The sequence below is a fragment of the Barbus barbus genome (assembly GCF_936440315.1).
Source record: "Barbus barbus genome assembly, chromosome: 50".
Lineage (NCBI taxonomy): Eukaryota > Metazoa > Chordata > Actinopteri > Cypriniformes > Cyprinidae > Barbus > Barbus barbus.
Window position 1 is genome coordinate 2,720,177 of NC_136728.1, and position 20,208 is coordinate 2,740,384.

General features: G+C 37.2%; 2 protein-coding genes across 2 annotated transcripts in view; one reads left to right on the forward strand and one right to left on the reverse strand.

Moving 5' to 3' along the window:
* The window catches only part of LOC306868005 (histone H3.2-like), a gene marked incomplete at its 3' end in the record, with an annotated part of 468,278 nt that overhangs the window by 120,149 nt on the left and 327,921 nt on the right, over positions 1-20,208 (forward strand). The window lies entirely within an intron of this gene.
* Positions 6,645-11,861, reverse strand: sall1b (spalt-like transcription factor 1b; the record flags this gene model as incomplete). Its single annotated transcript, XM_079414407.1, has 3 exons — positions 6,645-7,034; positions 7,157-10,479; positions 11,819-11,861. The coding sequence occupies 3 exons, from the start codon at positions 11,859-11,861 to the stop codon at positions 6,645-6,647; spliced, it is 3,756 nt and encodes a 1,251-aa protein (XP_079270533.1).

Sequence of the window (20,208 nt, forward strand, 5' to 3'; positions counted from 1 at the left end):
ATATCATTTAATAACCTTGTACTGCACTTATGTCCCGTCATGCTGCATTTTAGCTTTCAAGTGTGGAGAAATGTTCTGAAAACATCTGTATTATGCCTGGATATACATGCTAATGGAAACGTTTTAAATTTGCAATGCTACTTCTATAGCAGTGTAAGTGAAGTGTTAATAACATATTCAAATGTAAACACACATGATGTGTTTTACTTTGACAGACCAAATAGCATAGCTACGCTGAGTCCGACCAGCTATGAGAGCACCTAAATGACCTCATAGCAATGACACTTGGATGAGGGCAGCTAATTACAGGAATACAGACACAAAGAGGCATGAGGCCATTCATCACCGCAATACATCCACTCTCTCTGCATCACAACACGGCTCATATCACACTTTATTAGGCCATAGATGCACTGGCATTTACAAATGACTGCTGCCTATGGAAAACAGCACATTTGCCTATATTTCTGCATACATTTCTGGGGTTTGATTCAGTGTCAAGGAGAGCTGCTCTCCATAGCTGTCGTAGTCGCAGAGATTAGTCAGATAAGCACTGTTTTATTCAGTTCGCTGCTCTTTGACACACAGCTATAAACACACATCATAGATCTTGAAGGAGCTGGAGAATGAAAACAGACCATGTTTGAAATATCTTAAAAAAACGTTCAAGGTTAATGGGGAAGTTCAAATAAAGAAGACAATTTGAAAACAGTTTTGGACCCATTGTACAAACACAAATGTCCATTTTTGGGTGGACTATCCCTTTAACATCATATTTTGAGTTTAATCTGAGATGCAATTTATGGCAAAATGTCCTAATTTATCTGATTAATAAATCAATTCAATTTACATAAATAAAATCATATTTCATAATCATACGCATATTAATCCTTCTTATACTTTTTATATTTCCTAGATTAAACATTTGTGGTACAGATATGAATAAGATCTCATCATAATATAGAGTTGGGGTATCAACCTATAAAAATAGCAAAAGTAAATCATGTCACTCCAGTCCATCAGTTAATGTCTTGTCAATCCAAAAGCTGAGTGTTTGTAAGAAACAAATCCATCATTAAGACATTTTAATTTTAAACTTTTGGCTAAAATACGAGTCCATAATCCATAATAACGCTTCCTCCAGTGAAAAAGTCCATCCCCTGTTGTCCTCGCACATTAAAATCCACTCATGCATCTGTTTAAAAGTGTTTTGGACTATTTTGGGGCTTGATCTGTGCATATTTCTCTCCTGATTCAGACGAGATGACTTTTTCACTTGTGAAAACAATGGGATAGTTCACCTAAAAAGGATAATTTGATGTTTAAATGCTTACCCCAAGGGCATCCAAGATGTAGGTGACTTTATCCACCGCACTGTCCAACTGTCCTGAGCGCGTTCACAACATCCGGCGCGTAACGCGTCTTCTTCTTCTTCTTGCTTTACGAACCGCTACCTTTCTCTAAAATGGGCCATTGACACTATCTACAATCTCAATTAGGAGTTTCAATGGTCTATTAGAAGAAGAAGATGCGTCACGTGCCGGATGTTGTGAACACTCTCAGGACAGCTGGACAGTGCGGCGGATCAGAGGTAAAAAACTATATTAATACTGTTCAGTTTCTTGCACAGACCGATTGTTTCGTGTCTTTAGACCTCAATGTTTCATCACGAGCCACAAGGTTTAATTTGGTTTTGTCTGTGTATTTTTTTCTCTCTCAAAGCCGTGGGTCCCTGACAGACTGCAACGGTTTGGGTTAAAAATCTTTGTTTGTGTTCTACTGAAGAAACAAAGTCACCTACATCTTGGATACCCTGGGGGTGAGCAAATAAATATCAAATTGTCATTTTTGGGTGAACTATCCCTTTAATGATAAATTTGTTTCTGACAAACATGCAGCTTTTTATTCAACTGATGACATTAACTGATATACTGGAGTGATGTGCATTACTTGTGAATTATTTTGATGTTTTTATCAGCTGTTTGGACTCTAATTCTGACGGCACCCATTCACTGCTGAGGATCCATTGGTGAACAAGTGATGGAATGACACATTTCTTCAAATCTGTTCGAGAGGTGAGCCTGAGGGTGAGTACATTTTTTTTTTTTTTTTGATTACAGAGCCCCTGCTCTTTCTCCTTTTTGTTTTCTTTCCTGTGTGCAGCTGCTAATTGGATGGAGGCGGAGACTATTAAAAACACCTGAGGCCTCTGCCTATTTAAGAGCTGCTGGTGGCACTTCAGTGGTGGCTTGCCCTGGGAACTCTGTTTTTGTGTGTGCTTTGGTCTTGGTTTTCCTTATTCTCGTTTGTTTAGGATGGTGAGTGATTGCTTGTTTAGTTACCATAGAGTATATAGAACGCATAGGTAAGTCAGCTGACTTGGAAGACTTTTGCTGTGTTTTGATTTCTTCTTCGGGAGATAGGAAGTGTTCTTTACTCTTGATTAAGTTGCAGTTTAAATTAGTTAACTCATCAGTCCTTATTTATGATTTGTTTAAATGCACTTCTTGTTGTCCTTTTTATTTTTTGGTTTTACCCGTACAATAAAACGTTGATTCTGTGCCCTGGCCAATGTGGTATTTGAGTCAGAGGATATCAGACATGTTTTATATTCTGAACTGATTTTAGCACACATGGTTTTCATTTCTCATGCGTCTTCTAGCAACAATGCACATGTTTCTGTGTGAGTTATGTTTAGAAGTCTGATAGTGTGTGATCCTGCTTTAGTGTATGATGCCTAATTTTTCCCATGTAATACAAAATCGGCAAGCTTATGATGTGATGCAAGTTTATGTTGGGATTTCTAAAAGTTCTGTAGTGAACTGTAGCCTTTAGAGACGTTCAATGTCAACTCGGCAACCATTCAACATTGTGCTGCCAAGATTTGCAAAGGTCACTCGTGATCACGAAGTGAAAGTCTACTTTAGTTAATATTAAAATGTCATATTTGACCCTAAACGTTTTGGCAACAGTTTAGAATAGGGACCAATTCTCTCTATATTAAGTTGCTTATTTTGCATGCAAATTATTAGCATTTTGACTGGTTGTTAATATAAAGCACATATTCTGCTGCTTGTATTCTACATCCATAATCCCCAAGTTTATTAAAGTAAAAGGTGTCGTTAATAGTGAGAACTGGATCTTAAAATACACTTTGACCAATGTTTTTAAGTCTAAAGCTGAACTGGGAAATAGCAAACTGCATGAAGCAATAAAAGCGCTCTTAACTACTGAATAATTCACTCCAGCTAAATGTCATTGACATAAAATTATTTAATGAAAATTAAATAAGGGTTTTTGAAAAGAGCTAAATGATAATATCAACCAAAGGGTCAGCAAAGCTACTCTACTATAGTACCACCATATTTGGGATACAGTCCCCTCTGTGTGTCACAATCAAAAAATGGCAACTCAGCTGTCCCGTGCATGTTATTCTGTTATACAGCAGCGCTGACTGATCCCATGGTCATCAAAGAGTCCACACAGCGTTTATGATCCGATATGTTCTGAGCCGTACGGATGCCTCACACAATGCCATAATCACAGTGTTACCAATAGTCGGGTTTGGGCTGGATACGTTTAAGCCCTGCTGGAGATTTGGCCGTTGCTCTGTTATTGAATATTTCCATTGTCAGGCCAACAACAGTGTGATGATCGCAGGCAAAATGCTTGCACAGGAAATTCTTTCTTTGCATTGTAAACGGTGGCTGATGTCAGCAGTTTTGAACAGAAATATGTGATGATTGGAAAAGCACTGTTTTGTTCCTCTGTGATGAGTTCTTAGAAAAAGCTGTCCGGCCTGTGGACAGTTCGATGGCTCTTGTGTCATTCTCTGTTTATTCATGTCACTGTCCTTCCTTTAAAACATGAGAAAGGGTTACACATATTTTGAAACCTAATTCAGCTAAATAAGTTCTAATAGAGCAGGATTCAATTACATAAGAATGATGTTGTTTATTATTATTTTTAACTTAATCTAAAGTCTGTCTAAAATTCTTGTAATATTGCTATCACAACACAATGCAGTCCCTTTGACACGTTAAGTAAAAACATATTTAAATAAAATAAATGCAAATGAGTGTAGTGCCACTTCTTTTCAAAATGAAAAGAAATAAGAAATTATATTTTGCATAAGGAAAACATAACCTTTTTATTGTAACATTTTCAAATCACATTTAACCCTGAATTGTCTCTACTTCAACATATTCTACATTTTTAATGATATTTTTTTCGTAATTCTTATTAAATGATGTTCATTATTGTTATACAGAATTTTTGTAACTATATTACAAATTAAAGGCAGTACAACAAATACTACTGCAATGTATAAATGCATATTACTTCAATTATGTATCATTATTATTTTGCATTACAGTATGAGAATAAATTTATGTATAATAATTTGTATTTTCTTTAAAATAACACCACAGAAAGATAAAGGTTCTATTTTCTTTATGCAACCTATAATGCCTTATACTCTCTTTTGATATTGGGGTAAAATATGACCTGGAAATGCATGCAGATGGCAGGTTTTGTGAGTTTCTAGTTAATGATGATATGAACTGTTTACATTTATTCATTTAGCTGACGCTTTTATCCAAAGCGACTTACAATTGCTATATATGTCAGAGGTCGCACGCCTCTGGAGCAACTAGGGGTTAAGTGTCTTGCTCAGGGACACATTGGTGTCTCACAGTGGATTCGAACCCGGGTCTCTCACACCAAAGGCATGTGTCGTATCCACTGCGCCATCACCACCAAGAAATGGTTCATACGTTATGTGAAATATTGTCATTTTCATTTTAGGAAGAAGTCAAGCCACCATTTTGGCAACATCCATGTATCTGGGAGATCTGGGGATGTAAAACATCAGTCGAACCCTAGTCACCCGTCAGGTCTTTATCCACCTGCTTACACCTCCAGTGCCTCCCATCTGTTTGAATCAGACATGTATCTGGAGATCTCTGGACTCCCTTGAGCTTCATTCTAGCTGATTGCTCATTTTATAATGCTAATGGTGGCAGACGGGATGGTGTTGGGTTCCCGTCAGCTGGTTTCTGCGCTGGGAAGAGTGTCTAATAGAGTTTGACAGTTTAGAGGGCAGATCTTATTCACCGAGGGATTTGGTCTGTTGTATTATTGTGGACATTCAGTGGACCTGTTACTCAATGGCTCTCAATGATGTTTTTGGTTATACAAGATGTGTCACTATGGAGGAATAGGACTTGGTGGGGGAGTCCAGTTGAACAGCTCTGCACACAATGGACCATAAGTTTATAAGCCCTATTTAGTTTCTTGTTACAACTATTGGATAAAATGAGGACGAAATCTTTGGCGAGACCAAGACTCAATAGGTACCAGCTACCTCTGATCGGCAGCTATGGGAAATACAATAATAAAAGTAGCCATATCATAGCACATTAGCCATTTTAACAATGACCACAGTAATAATAACCACAACATTCACAATTTGCTAATAGCACATTTGATCACCTATTAAACAGACTTCCATAGTCCAGACAACAAACGATAAACCATTGCCGACCATCTGTCCATGTGGTTTACAGACGTGAGGTAGAGCTGATGAGTCGTACCTGCTCAATGAATGGCCTCTATTATTCTACTTGGTTGTAGAAGTATCATCTTCCATTGGCAAAGATCATTGCGTATTAACACAATGTGTTATTATTGGTAAGTTTATTGAAATGTAAATGCAGAGGACAAGGTGACCTAGATTTTTATCAGTAGAGAAAGGGCATGAATTCTGCTTGTGTGGAAGTAGGGAAAGAATCATTTCTTTGTTAAAGGTAAATCACTGAAAGAGGAGACAGGTGCTTGAAGGTATACGCACTCATATGGTGCGACTTTAAGTAAAATTACAAACGCAAAGCACACTCCTTTTAATCAAACGGGAAATGAAATGATTCATGCTTTGTATAAGCCAAATGCATAGACAGTTGAAATGGAAAATGGCTTTGAAAACTTAAGCAGTTGCCATAACATACAAGACATGATGCCACAACATAAAATAATGTCATACATAAGAGTTAACCGAATGTAATAATATAAATTTACAGAGTGTTTTTTAAATGGTAAAAAATATAAATAAATATTTTAGCATGGTTTAGTGTTTACATTTACAATCTAAATACTGTACGTATAAAATAACACGCAATTCAAACACAAAATATATTAATGTGAAACACTGACTGATAAGTAGTTTTTTGATAAGAAATAGGGACTCATTTATCCATTAAATAATACAAATGTACCTCATCACAAATCCTATAAAGAGTTTAGCAAATGTACTGGATGATTACCTTCAGTTATTAAAAAAACAAACAAACAAACAAACAAAAAAAAAACGTTAACTTAATTGTAAAATAAAAAATGATAGCTGCATATTAACAATACTTAGAATGTTCCTCAGCAAAACAACAAAAATAATCAAATTAAGTTATAAAATACAATCAACACCAATTGAGTTGTGAAGATCTGTCCTAACTAGGGAACATTAACCCACAGCAGAATTTATATTAATTTCACTACATAGGGTGCACTTGTACAAAAATCTTAAAGAAACAACACGCCTATGAAATTGCATCACATTTGAATGTATGGGTTTGCACCCTGAACGATGAAATTCAATTCATCACTGTTGTTTTATTGTCTTCTACCAATTGCCGGAAATGAAAAGTTGCACCATTTTCGCTCAATCTCTCGAGCCAAGGTAAAGCTCTGTTGAGTTGCAGTTTTTCTATGTTTTCCAGTTGCCCAGCAGAAATTGACAGGTGAGGTATGACTCCATTTTGAATTACAGGTATTTCATTTGTCCTTGCACCCAAACCACTAGTGAGAGAGGTATATTGGCTCCAGAGGCCTAAGGAATCTCCGTTACGCACTTTACCCACAACATCTTTTGGAGAAGAGTCCTGAAATTGCTCGGAATTGGATCTAAGGAATGGACCATCAACAGAAAGTCTGCGACCTCGTCTGGCTGGAGAACTGCTCCACATGTGAGTTCCCATATGAACCTAGATATAAAACAAGATGCAATATGCAAATAGGTAATTGGTTATGAGGGATCTAGAATGCTACAACTGAATCTATACAAAATAAGTGACTGAACATCTTTAACAACTTTTAACTGGTGTACCTTCAAATTTCCTTTAGTGGTAAATGCACGTCCACATATGTTGCAGGCGAAAGGTTTCTCACCAGTGTGGGTTCTTTCATGAATTTGCAGCGCACTTGAAGAAGAGAAGGTCTTCCCACAAGTGTGGCAGAAGTGCTGTTTAGCTGTTCGCCGAAGTGGTGTTGCTGTTAATGTTGGAGTAGAAAGTACAGACAATGTGGAAGCTGTTGAGCTAACTATACCTGTGTGTGAATCTTTAGGATCTTTTTTGATGTGCCCATTGTGATCAGTCCTTTTTGAGGGAATAATTGGTTCCATGGAGGGTAGAAACTGGTTTGGTGGAAAAATCAGGATCTGATTTGCTGGCTGAAACAACTGTGAAGGTAACTCTCGCATCTGGTGGGTAAGCATGTGCTGTTTAAGGTTACCTTTGGTTGAGAACCCTCTGTTGCATGAAGTGCAAATAAATGGTCGCTCTTTGGTGTGACTTCGATAATGAATATCCAGAGCACTTTGACAGGCAAATATCTTGTTGCAGATATCACAAACATTGCTTTTTAGGGATCCCCGCTCATTAAATGGAAAAATCATGGTCAAGCTATCTTTTGGTGTTTCTCCAGATGTTGCATCAAGTAATCTAGACATTATAAGATTTGGCTGTAGGCTTGAGATTTTTGATTCAGCAGATTTCAGATTTCTGTCAGTTGTAGTGTATCCTTGCCTTTCATAAGCAGAGCCATTGGGGGAGGATGGATTCCAGGAGGGTGTCATCTCAGTGATGGTCAAAATCCTTCTCCCTACGCTCCCATGGTCACTATCCAGTGAAGATAATCTCAGGGTTGAGCAGTCTCCATCCACTGATCCATTCCCCAAAGTCAATTGATTGACGTTTAACACGTTTTCCACATTCAAACCTGCTATTTGACTCTCTGACTCTATGGCAAACTCAGAAGAAGCAGGTGAAGAACACAGACTGTCCGGTAAAGAGGCTGGGTATTTTGAATCGGATGCACCTTCCATAACATCCATGTTCTCACTGGACAAAGTATCCTCTTCCAAGGTCCTACCATCTACAGAGTCAGCATCCTGATCCATGGGTTCTGCACATCTATCATGCAATGGGACATTAGGAATGTGACCACCCATATGCATGTGGATATGCTGCTGTAGAATCATTGCATTTGTAAACTTTTCTTGACATATGGGGCATGAATGCTGTATTCTAAGAGGTGTCATGGAACGATGAATGCTGTAGTGTGTCTTGAGATTGCCCTTGGTTGTAAATGCCCGTCCACACACTCTGCATTTGAATGGCCTTTCTCCGGTATGGGTGCGGTAATGCATTTTAAGGGCACTTTGACAGCTAAGAACCCGGTGGCAGATTGCACACTCATTGGGGTCAGTAGACTTCTTGTCAATGTTCTCCACTAACTGCTCCAGCTTTGAAGTCTCAGATGCTCCAGGAGGATTTGGAAGGCTTCCAAAAAGAAATTTGGTTTCAAGCTGCTCTGATTTTAGCTCTGTCATTAAGGTTGTATTGACCGAGGTATTAATAGCAACGTCGTCTCTTGAACCCTCCCCAGAGGAGCTTAGTAAGGTAGCAACACTCAAGGGTTGTGTGACCTCTTGAAATTTCTCATTTGAAATTAGAGGAGGGCTATGAAGAAATCCCTCTTGATGTCCATTACTTCTCTCACACACCTCACTGACAAAAGGACTATGATGTTTAGTTATTGATAGCCCTTCCTCCTCTTTTTTAATGATGGGTAGAAGACTTGGCAAAGATGATGGCAGCCTAAAGCCAAGTGAGTTACCCACTAAAGGTTTACTGTCCAACCAGTTGAGAGTAGGCTTCTCAGGAGGCAGAGTCATGCCATATGGAATACCTGTGCTGGTTGGGATGTTATCCAAATGCTCTGGAACTGGATAAGGATTCATAAGTATGTTAGGATACCTCTCCTTGTGACGTTGGAAATGGACTTTGAGATTCCCACGGGTGGAAAACCGATTTCCACATATGTTACATTTGTAGGGTCGCTCTCCAGTGTGAGAACGCAGGTGTATTTGCAAAGCACTATCACTTCCAAACACTTTGGCACAGAACCTGCATTTGTGCTTGAATATACAGTCTTCAGATGGTCTCTTGTGTTCACATACACTTACATTGAGGGGTTTGGCTTTCCTATGTTGGGCTAGGGCAGTCAAAGCATTCAGGTCCTCCACAATTGCTCCAATACTAGGCAAGGAGTTTGCAGACATATTAAAGCTGTTTGGTTTATGCGCCAATTGGAGTTTGTTTAGAATCCCATCTGTAATTGAAGTAGGAGATTGTGCAGGATTTTTTAAATGAGCTGTGCCATCAACTGTATCGCTTACTGTGTTACCATTCAAAGACTGATTACTACACAGATCACTACCAACATTTGATGGGTGGTCTCTGTTTTCATCAGTCATTTGGAAGTTTCCTTTATCACCCCTTAAGTCATCTTGGGTGTTTTGTGAAATAACATGTTTAGACGGTTTAACATTAGCAGCTAGGTTTTCTACTAGCCCAGCAGCTGCTGTGAGTTGTTCAGAGAGGTCTGAGCTACGTTTTACCAGTGAACTGGTTTGAGACAGACCATTGTAGGCATTTGTGGCCACAGGTGTATCAGAATTATGGGTTGCTAATAGCATTATTTGGCATTGAATTTGTTCAATTAGTTTTAATTGCTGCACCTGCTGTTCCTGCAGTGTTAACAGCTGCTCAATCAAACCAGAGGCGGCCATTTTGCTGTCGCTAGCGTTTCTGCAATTTGTCTTTGGATTTAAACTTGTTTTGTTTGAGAACTGAGCAACAGCAACTTTGGTGTTTTCTAGCGTCTCAATGAAGACATTGCTATTAATGGCTGATAATTTATATAACTCAACTAAGGTATTCTCTTGAGGTAGTACAGTTGAGAATGCTGAGCTAAAGCCATCAGCATAATCACTGTTTTCGTTATTGTGATATAAATGAGACTTTTTGCCAATGTCATGACTGCTGTTTTCAAATTTGTGTCCGAATGTGGATTCGTCAGCTTCCACTGATGTTCCTTCATTAGAAAATTCACAAAGTTCATCTGTATGGTCATTACTTGTCACTCCATCCAAATTCTCCTCAGTGTTGAAGAATGGTGAATTAATGGTGAGGCCAGAAGGTGGAGCATCTAGGCTTTCGTTTTCACTTACTATTAGAACTAATTGATCTTTTGAACAGTCTCTCTGGTGTTGGTATAGGTCTATTATACTGGAAAACTGAGCACAGCATTGTTCACAGATATGGACATCACAGTTTGGATTGAGGTCATTCTCCACTGTATGATCTGAATTTCAAGAAGAAAAAAAGATATACATTTTTATATAAGATCATATTAGATAGCAACTCAGTGTAAACTTAAAGCTTAGCAAAAGACTACACAGTAGCATGCATCTCAGATGTAACGCAATTCATCATGACATAGTGGGAAAATAACATTCTTATTAAAAAATGACTTCCAAGTATAACATTGTATGCATATTGATTATTCAACAAAATCTGTTTACATTTTACAATAACTTTATGGCATTTTCATGTTGATCTCAAATTATGTAAAAAGAACAGTTTTGTTTCAAGTGCATATCTAGGATATCCTTAACAATGTTAATAGATATGTGGATTGATTAACAGGTTTTGCTTTAGATGTAAATAATACAACTTTTTTCCCCATTATAAAGCAGATAATATACAGTTTAACAACATGAAATATCTATAGGGTACAATAATAAGATCTGTTTTTCTATACACTTTACAACAATGGATTTTTTAATGAAAATTAATGGGCAACAGGGTTGCAGATTAAACTAGTCTAAATTAAACTAGCCCCACTTAGCTAGATTGTGACAAAATCTTAGTTTATAGATGTTGAAACATTTTTATCTCCCATTAATTCAAGAAAAATAAGAGATTTTTTGAACGTCGCTAAAAACTTTGGTAATAGAGTTAAATGATAGCGAGAAGCAATAAATAAATACAATAAAAAATAAATAAAAAGGAAAAATGTGTAACTTGCTTGTTTTCCCACCATGTAGGTAAAATGATAAAGTATGTTACTTCCTGGGTGTCACAATTGTTATGGATTGTTAATTTTTTTTTTTTTATTATGGCAAAATTCATGCAATAACAAAAAAAGCACAATAACAATGCAATAATATGTTATACATATACATACATACACACACACACACACACATATATATATATATATATGTGTGTGTGTGTGTATGTATGTATATGTATAACATATTATTGCATTGTTATTGTGCTTTTTTTGTTATTGCATGAATTTCGCCATAATAATAAAAAAAAAAATAACAATTACAACTGTTACAACTTTTCTATACTAGTGTCATAACTTCTCTTGATATCGGGGAGTTGTGGATTAAGTTGTTGTAACAATGACCCTCTTTGAACGCAACTGCAATATATATAGATAAATATTGCAGATACAACTACAACTCTTTATATATACATACAGATATATATATTACAGAGGAAAGAGTTGTAGTTGTATTAAAGTCCGTGGATAGAAATTTTGCACACATTCCGTACGTTTTTTCACACATTAATTTGCCCGTTTTGATCAAACTCCCTCAGCATAGTTCAGAAAGTGATAGCAAACTTACCGATGAGAACATACTGTGGCTTAGCCTGCTTCCTCCGGGACATGCTGGAAAAAAGCCTGTTTTTCTCCCTGAAGAATCCACAAGTGTCCTTACATCAAAGTGAATCAGTGTCCGACCAAAAGCATCCTTGTCAATGAGCCCCGGTCAGGATGAACCTACCGCCGGACCCTTCACGTATTCATCATAACTGAGAAATAATAAATTGGCAGAAATGAAGTTGCGATGATCACACAGGAATGTGCTAATCGCAGTGATGTCAGCAAAGAAGAATTAAATAAGTAAAATAAGCGAAAGCCGTTCATACATCACCGCACTGTCGCTCACAATATCACTAAAAATAAATTACACACACTCTCACAACTCAAAACATGACAAACTCCAAGACCGCAAATCCATGAGGAAATTCTTTGACAGCGTTGAGAGACTTCAGCCCCGCCCTCCGATATTCCTATTGGCCAACGCGGTTCACGGCCACGCCCATCAGCGATCCTATTGGTCAGTGAGTTTCAGATAGGTGCTCATTAAAGCGTGTATGAGAGCATGAATCAGTGGCTGCTAATGTGAAGGATTATTGTTTCACCAGCAGCAACACAAAACCACAGTGATGTAACCTAGTAACACTTTATAATATAGCTTTCATTAATAAGTCATTTACAAACATCATCATGCTAAACATATAAATAGTTAATGAACCTTTATATATACAGCATCAAACTTTAATGCCATTAATGTATATTAACTAATCATCTGTTAAGCAGCATGGCTTAATGAATACTGAAATTATGACCGTCATGGAATTTATTATAAAGTGTTAGGCTACCTATAGAGTGGGAACAGTTTAGAAATGCTACATTTCCAGGAAAATCCATCTCTACTTTGAAATATAAAATTCAACTACTGTTTGTCAGAGTTTTTATTGGTCTATAATGACAGCATGTAACAAAAGGCCTAACCATAAACCAGTCATCATTTACTCACCTTCATGACTTTCTTTCTGAAGATGATCTGAACATGTTTTCCACGCAATTCATTGATGAATAGGGAAGCTTCAAGCATCCGAGAGGATGCAACATTACAATAAAAGTGTCATTAATGTCATCAACAAGACTCATCCACTTAATGATATGTCTTCTGAAGACGTTTGACAACTTTGTGTGAGAGGCAGAAGGAAATTCAGGTCGTTATGAATGAATGAATGATGCATTTATATAGTGCTTTATTGTGTATTGCTGTACACCCAAAGCGCTTTACAATCATGTGGGGGGGGAGGGGGGGGTCTCCTCTCAACCACCACCAGTGTGCAGCATCCACTTGGATGATGCGACGGCAGCCACATGGCGCCAGTACACTCACCACACACCAGCTACAGGTGGAGAGGAGAGAGAGTCATAGAGCCAATCAAGTATATGGGGATTATTAGGAGGCCATGATAGACAAGGGCCAGTAGAAGGAATTTGGCCAGGACTAAGGGCCAGGTTACACCCCTACTCTTTACGAGAAGTGCCATGGGATTTTTAATGACCACAGTGAGTCAGGACCTCGGTTTAACGTCTCATCCGAAAGACGGTGCTTTTTGACAGTATAGTGTCCCCGTCACTATACCGGGGTGTTAGGACCCACACAGACCACAGGGTGAGCACCCCCTGCTGGCCTCACTAACACCTCTTCCAGCAGCAACCTAGTTTTCACCAGAGGTCTCCCATCCAGGCACTGACCAGCTCAACCCTGCTCAGCTTCAGTGGGCAACCGGTCTTGGGCTGCAGGGAGATATGGCTGTTATTCATTATTCAGGTTGACAGGCCTATTCTTCACTCCAGTGAGCCATTAACCACTGTGAACCGACCAATGAGTCAGTGAGCTGAAGAATCGGTTGGGTTGGGTTCGTGAACAAATCATTTTAAACTCGTCGTAGTAACGAATCAACAGAATCGATTCTTTTAGTGAATAACAATTAAAGTTATGTCTTTCCTTCCCACAAAGCTTCCCGTTCGTTATAACTGCAAAACAGTCTTTCAACAAACCGAAGAGGATCTGAAGAAAGTCATACGGTTTGAATAACAGGGAGAGTAAATAACTTACATTTTACCTAGACTGAAGACTGAAACTTAAATATTAGAATAAAGCATAATAGCCTAATAATAAATCATCCATTTATTTTTATGCTTAATTATGCTACGTGCTTTATTTAAATTCACTTCAGGTTTCTGTTCTGTTGACAAATAAAGGGCGTTAGATGGAAATAGCCTTTTCTGTTAAATTTTTTTTTAATAAAATGGCAGCTAAAGAACAAGGGAAATTAGCTGATATCATTCATAATTCAGTGCTGCTTAGCCAGCGTGCATAACAAACTAAAAGTATTTTTAGCATGTTGTGACTTACTTCAGTTGGCAACACAAACACACATTCATTATTTCCAGCCCACTTTTGATTAAATCATTCACCTCTAAAACCACACACACACACACACACACCCCTTAAAAGTTTCTGTGTTAGCACAGCATCCAGTACAAGTCATTATAATCAGATGCATTAATAGACGATGAGCCACGCTCCCTCAGAGAGTCTAATGATATATTTTGCATGGTTGTCTTTTTTAAAAAAAACAAAACATGATTTTAATAAATGCCAGTGTGATGTAAACAAGTTATTTTTACCTGTCGCTTCTTCTTGTGTTGCTGTGAACTATGAAGTGTTGACCGAAGCCGGTTACCTTATATGTGAGGAATTTTCCTCTGCTCTTTGATGGTGCGTGAACATGACTATTACTGTGCACCTGATCTTTTGATTCATGGTTCTTTCGTGCGGCGCACAAATACATAAATACATATGTCATGTTGGTTTTGTGTGAACAGGAGCACACCAGGTGCTCATACTGCGCTCATATGAGTCATGTTTTACAGTCATTAGATATGAAGGGCTGTGCGGGAGCGCTATTATCAGTGGCCTAGGGTCCTTAGCAACAGACTTGATATGGACAAATGACACCTTCACTTCCTACAAAAACAAACACAGCATGCCAGCACTGTCTGACACCAATATTTTCACACTATATGTGCATAATTATCCGCCTGGACTTCCTGCTCGGGAATATTTTGTTTTCCTCAAAGCCACGGCCGCATTTTCTGTTTTCTGGTTGAACTTTTATTGTGGAAACAACCTTTATGCTTCAGTATTCCTTCATTTTCAAGAAGATTTTAAGACATTCTACAGTGCACTCTAACTCAATCAACTCATTTCTTTTTTTATTCCTTTTGCAATTCAGCTCATTGTTTGCTGTTAAAAGCTAAATTGCAAAATGTAGGTCAAGAGAATCTAATAATGCATTAATAATGCATTGTCTATATACTAATGTATGTTCATATATATGTCCTCGCTATACAAGTTGTTTTGTTTGGAAATGATATAGCCTACTTGAAACAATATTCTGGACGAGGTGTTTACATGCAACAACACTTTGAATGATACAGGCACACATTACTGTTTAAACGTTTGGGATCAGTACAATTTTGGATGTTTTAGAAAGTGTCTTCTGCTCAGGAAGGGAATATTTATTTGATGTTAAATACAGTAAAAATATTAATGTTGTGAAATATTATTAAAGGAACACTCCACTTTTTTTTTTTTTTTGAAAATAGGCTCATTTTCCAACTCCCCAAGAGTTAAACAGATAAGTTTTACCGTTTTTGAATCCATTCAGTCGATCTCCGGGTCTGGCGGTAGCACTTTTAGCGTAGCTTAGCATAGATCATTGAATTAGACCGTTAGCATCTCGCTCAAAAATGACCAAAGAGTTTCTATATTTTTCCTATTTAAAGCTTCTTTCTTCTGTAGTTACATTGTGTACTAAGGAAAATGAAAAGTTGTGATTTTCTAGGCCGATAATGCTAGGAACTATACTCTCATTCCGGCGTAATAATCAAGGAACTTTGCTGCCGTACCATGGCTGCAGCAGGCGCAGTGATATTACGCAGCGGATATATTACTAGCTAGCTGGGGACTACTTTCAAGCGCTGCGTAATATCATTGCGATGTAACTACAGAAGAGTCAAGTTTTAAATTGGAAAAATATCGAAACTCTTTGGTCATTTTTGAGCGAGATGCTAACGGTCTAATCAGATTCTATGATCTATGCTAAGCTACGCTAAAAGTGCTACCGCCAGACCCGGAGATCGACTGAATGGATTCGAAAACGGTAAAACTCAACTATTTAACTCTTGCGGAGTTGGAAAATGAGCCTATTTTCATCCTATTTTAATGTTTGAAATGGCTGTATTCTATGTAAATATCTATGAAAATGTATTTCTGTATTTTCAGCATCATTCCTCCAGTCTTCAGTGCCACATGATCCTTCAGAAATCATTCTAATATCCTGATTTACTGCTCAGTTATCAACGCAGAAAACAGTTGTGCTGCCGAATATTTTTATGGAATTCATAATGCAGTTTTTTCTGGGTTATTTATGAATAGAATATCATTTATTTGAAATAGAAATAGTCTGTCACCTTTGATAAATGTATTGTTCGCCAATTAATTTTTTTTTCAATCAATTACATCATTTTACTAACCTTTGTTTAATTAGTTTTTTTTTTTTTTTAAGATTTCCAGAAATTTCCCTAATTCTGTCCCTCATTTTAAACTGTGTGATGTATCTCAATAAACTGGCATTACTGTTCATTATTTTTTATTTAGCAATATGTACCGTTATATACACTGGCAGATTATTTGTGGATTTAAGGGTTCTTTTTATTGTTTATTTTTCGTCTCTCTATCCCCAGTTTTCTGCATAAGTTTGTATGTGTGGATTGATGCCTGCCACTGCTGTTTTGTCTGGGGTTTTGTTAAAACGTTTTTCCGCTCTTCCTCAATATCCTGTGAAGACTGAGCTACTTAGACCGTCCACAAAAGCATCAGATGAAAGACGAAATAGTGCGTTCATTTTCATAGTGTTAAAAGACAAGAGAGAAATACATTCATTCCCTGCCACTCTTTTTAATAAAACAAACAATACAAGAATTTGAACACTGCTAAATTGTTACTTCCAAGTGGTATTTCAAACCCAAATAAGGTAGTTTTGTGCTATAATATGAATGTATTTAGTGAATAAAACCAGTTAATTTAGATTTGTACCATTTTTAGGTATACTTTATTTGTGTGGTAACACTTTAGTTTAGGGACCGATTCTCACTACTAAGCTGCGTATTGCATATTAGTACTTATAAAGCATATATTAATGCCTTATTCTGCACGATCACATTTTCGATCCCTTAATCCACCCCATACCTAAACTCAACAACTACCTTCTTAACTATTATTAAGCAGCAAATTAGGAGTTTTTTGAAGCAAAAGTCAATAGTGAATATATGTTCCCTAATCTTAAGTGTTACCGTTTTGGTCCATATCTTGTTTTAGGATTTTCTTGATATCACCTGTATCCTATTCCCAAAAAAAATCTCAAATTGAGATATACCCTAATATATAGATATACCCCCCCCCCCCCCCCCCCACACACACACACAATACGATTAAATTGAGGCCAAATGGAGACTTTTGCTCCTCAGATTTTTCTCCTGTGAAAAAAAGATCAGTTCTCACACATAGATTCAGATCACAAATCACAGATCTTCATATGAACATTTCTCATCAGTTCTCTGATACGGTATCCACATTCATTTCAGAGCTCTAGTCTCTTACTGTATGTCAACAAGTGTCTCATTTGTGTCTTTTTTACAGCTCTAAGATGAATAACCTAACTGAGAAGACCTGAAAGATCAAGCTCTGAGCAATAACATCTTCCTCACCGGCTGTGTTTTTACTGCTCTCAATCGTTCACCGGCAGGTAAATGTTTCAAGTTTGATCAAGGGCAAATATCTCATGGAAATGTTCTTAAGGATGGCCTTGGAGATGAATTAAACTCGCAAGGTTTGCTCTGTTCATTTTTGTTTTTACGAGAGCACGCGGCCATTACTGACGGGTATTGTCTGACATCTGCATAAATGTAGCGCATATTTATGATGTGTCAGCTGTGTTTGTCAGGCCGGACCTCACGGCGCGCTAAATTCAGACCCTAAAGCTGCCAGCGGTGAGGTGCGACTTCAGGATTGACAGGTCTGTGAGTGACAGAATGAATATTTCTTCAGGAATATCAGCTCAATGGATTACTTCAAAACAAGCCTGTGTTTTACTGCCTCCATGTTTCCACTGCTGCTGTGATTGTAAAGAACGAGAGGATATATATTTCAGAGAAAAAGCTGAATGCATTTTATAGACTTTCTTTGGTCAAACTTTATTAAATGTTACTTTATCATTTATACAGAGGCAAGAAAATGAACGGGAATCCTATGTTTTTTTTTTATTTAGGAATTGACAGTTTGTACAGATTTCAGTTGTATTAATAAAAATATGAGATGTTTTACAAACCAGTTAATACCACAAAGCATCTCACTGTCCATCCAATGTTTTGTTGATATAGTCTACATTGTGTTGTTCTTCCACCTAAAATGATATCATTTCCTAGATGGTGATGTCATTGCATAATCGCTTTTGTTAAAGTGGCCAACTAACAAGATGACGCCTAGAAGAAAATATAAAGAAAAGTAGAGATACCAGACTACTTTTATCTAAAAAAAAAAAAAAAAAAATGTTTCGTTTGAAACATTCTGAGAAATAAATAAATAACGCTATACATTACAATGCAAATATATATTTATTTAGGAAATAATACTTTATACATTAATTTAGTCAAAAGTAACTCATAAAAAAAAGTTTAATCTTACAAAAGACTTTAATAAAAAAAATAAAAAATCTCAAAGAATCCTGAAAAAAAAGTATTTTGGTTTCCTTAAAAATATTCACCAGCACAGCTGTTTTCAGTATTAATAATAATCAGAAATGTTTCTTGAATGTAATAATAATAATAATAGCATTATAATGTAAATGCATTTAGGCATATACAGTGATGTGAAAAAGTGTTGGCCCCCATCCTGATTTTTAATTTCTTTGCATGTTTGTCAAACTTTAATGTTTTAATTTGAAATATTAATCAAAGATAACACAAGTAAACACAACATGCAGTTTTTGAATGAAGGTTTTTATTATGAAGGTACAAAAATCCAAGGTACAAAAAAACCCCAAAATCCAAACCCACAGTTGTTTATCAACTGTTCAAAGGTTTGGGATCAGTACGAATTCTGATCCCAAACCTTTGCACAGTGTATGAAGATATGTTTGCAATGCAATATGAAATGTGTTTGTGTGAGTGTGTGTTTTAAAATTAATATCTAGTGTATGACTGAAGAGTTTAATCTGTGACTGAATATGCAAAAATATCATTTTAGACTTAATAGTTTAGTGTTTTTTTTTAAACAGCTTAAACTTCTTTTAACTTTTTTAACAGTTTTGCTAAAGTGTGTTAACTTAAATGAATGATATATTGAGATTCAATGAGATTCAGACCCTGTTTGAGGCCATTGAATGATCAAATGCAACATAATAACCATCGCGGGCTCTCAGTGATGCTGAGTGATCCGTATGAGAGCAGCATGTGGTCATATTTCAGACGCTGAGATCACACACTGACTCACGGCCTCAGCTATGGCCAGCTTTCATTCAGACTCAGGAGCAGAATGCTGAGACTCACACACAGTTCCCAGAAGCTCTGAATCACTTCCACAATGATGATGATGGAGGTCAAATCAACACAGGTGTCCCTCAGCCGTTAGATAATGTCTTGATGTTTGATCGCTAATAATAGGAGACTCCATAAAAATGACTAAGAACAGATTTTGTTATGGCATAACTCCATATACATTAAGCATGACAATGAAGTCAATAATTTCATATAAGAACAATATCAGATGTGGAAGAGACTGGAATGAATGCTGCCTACAGATATTCATCTCGCTTCTTTCCTAATGGACATTTTTAGCTTTTGACCCTGGGTGATGTGTCTAAATTGCAGAAACTTGAGGAAAGGGTTAAAGTGTCGACGGCGACGGGAGGTATGAAGGGTTTAATTATTAGGAAACCGATTTACATTGCGACATATTCCTACTCGTGCACTCGCTTGGTGTTATCGTCCTATTGTTATTAACCTTATGAATATGCAAATAAGTATATTAACCCGAGAGTGAAATCTTGAAGCTCGCTATTCATGATTACAGTTTCTCAGACATTCGCAACCGTTCAGTATTACGGTGAGTAGGCTTTGTTATCCCCTGGCTGTGAGGGAGGTTTGGATATTAAATTCATAGTGTGTTTCTGAGTAATGCTGAATCATGTAAGATGAATCAGGTCGTCTGGCTCCAGCTCGCTGCTGCTGTATGATCATAGTGTGCTCTAGATATTATAACCCCGTGATATTTGAGCCCAGAGGCAGGACCGACTAGTGTCT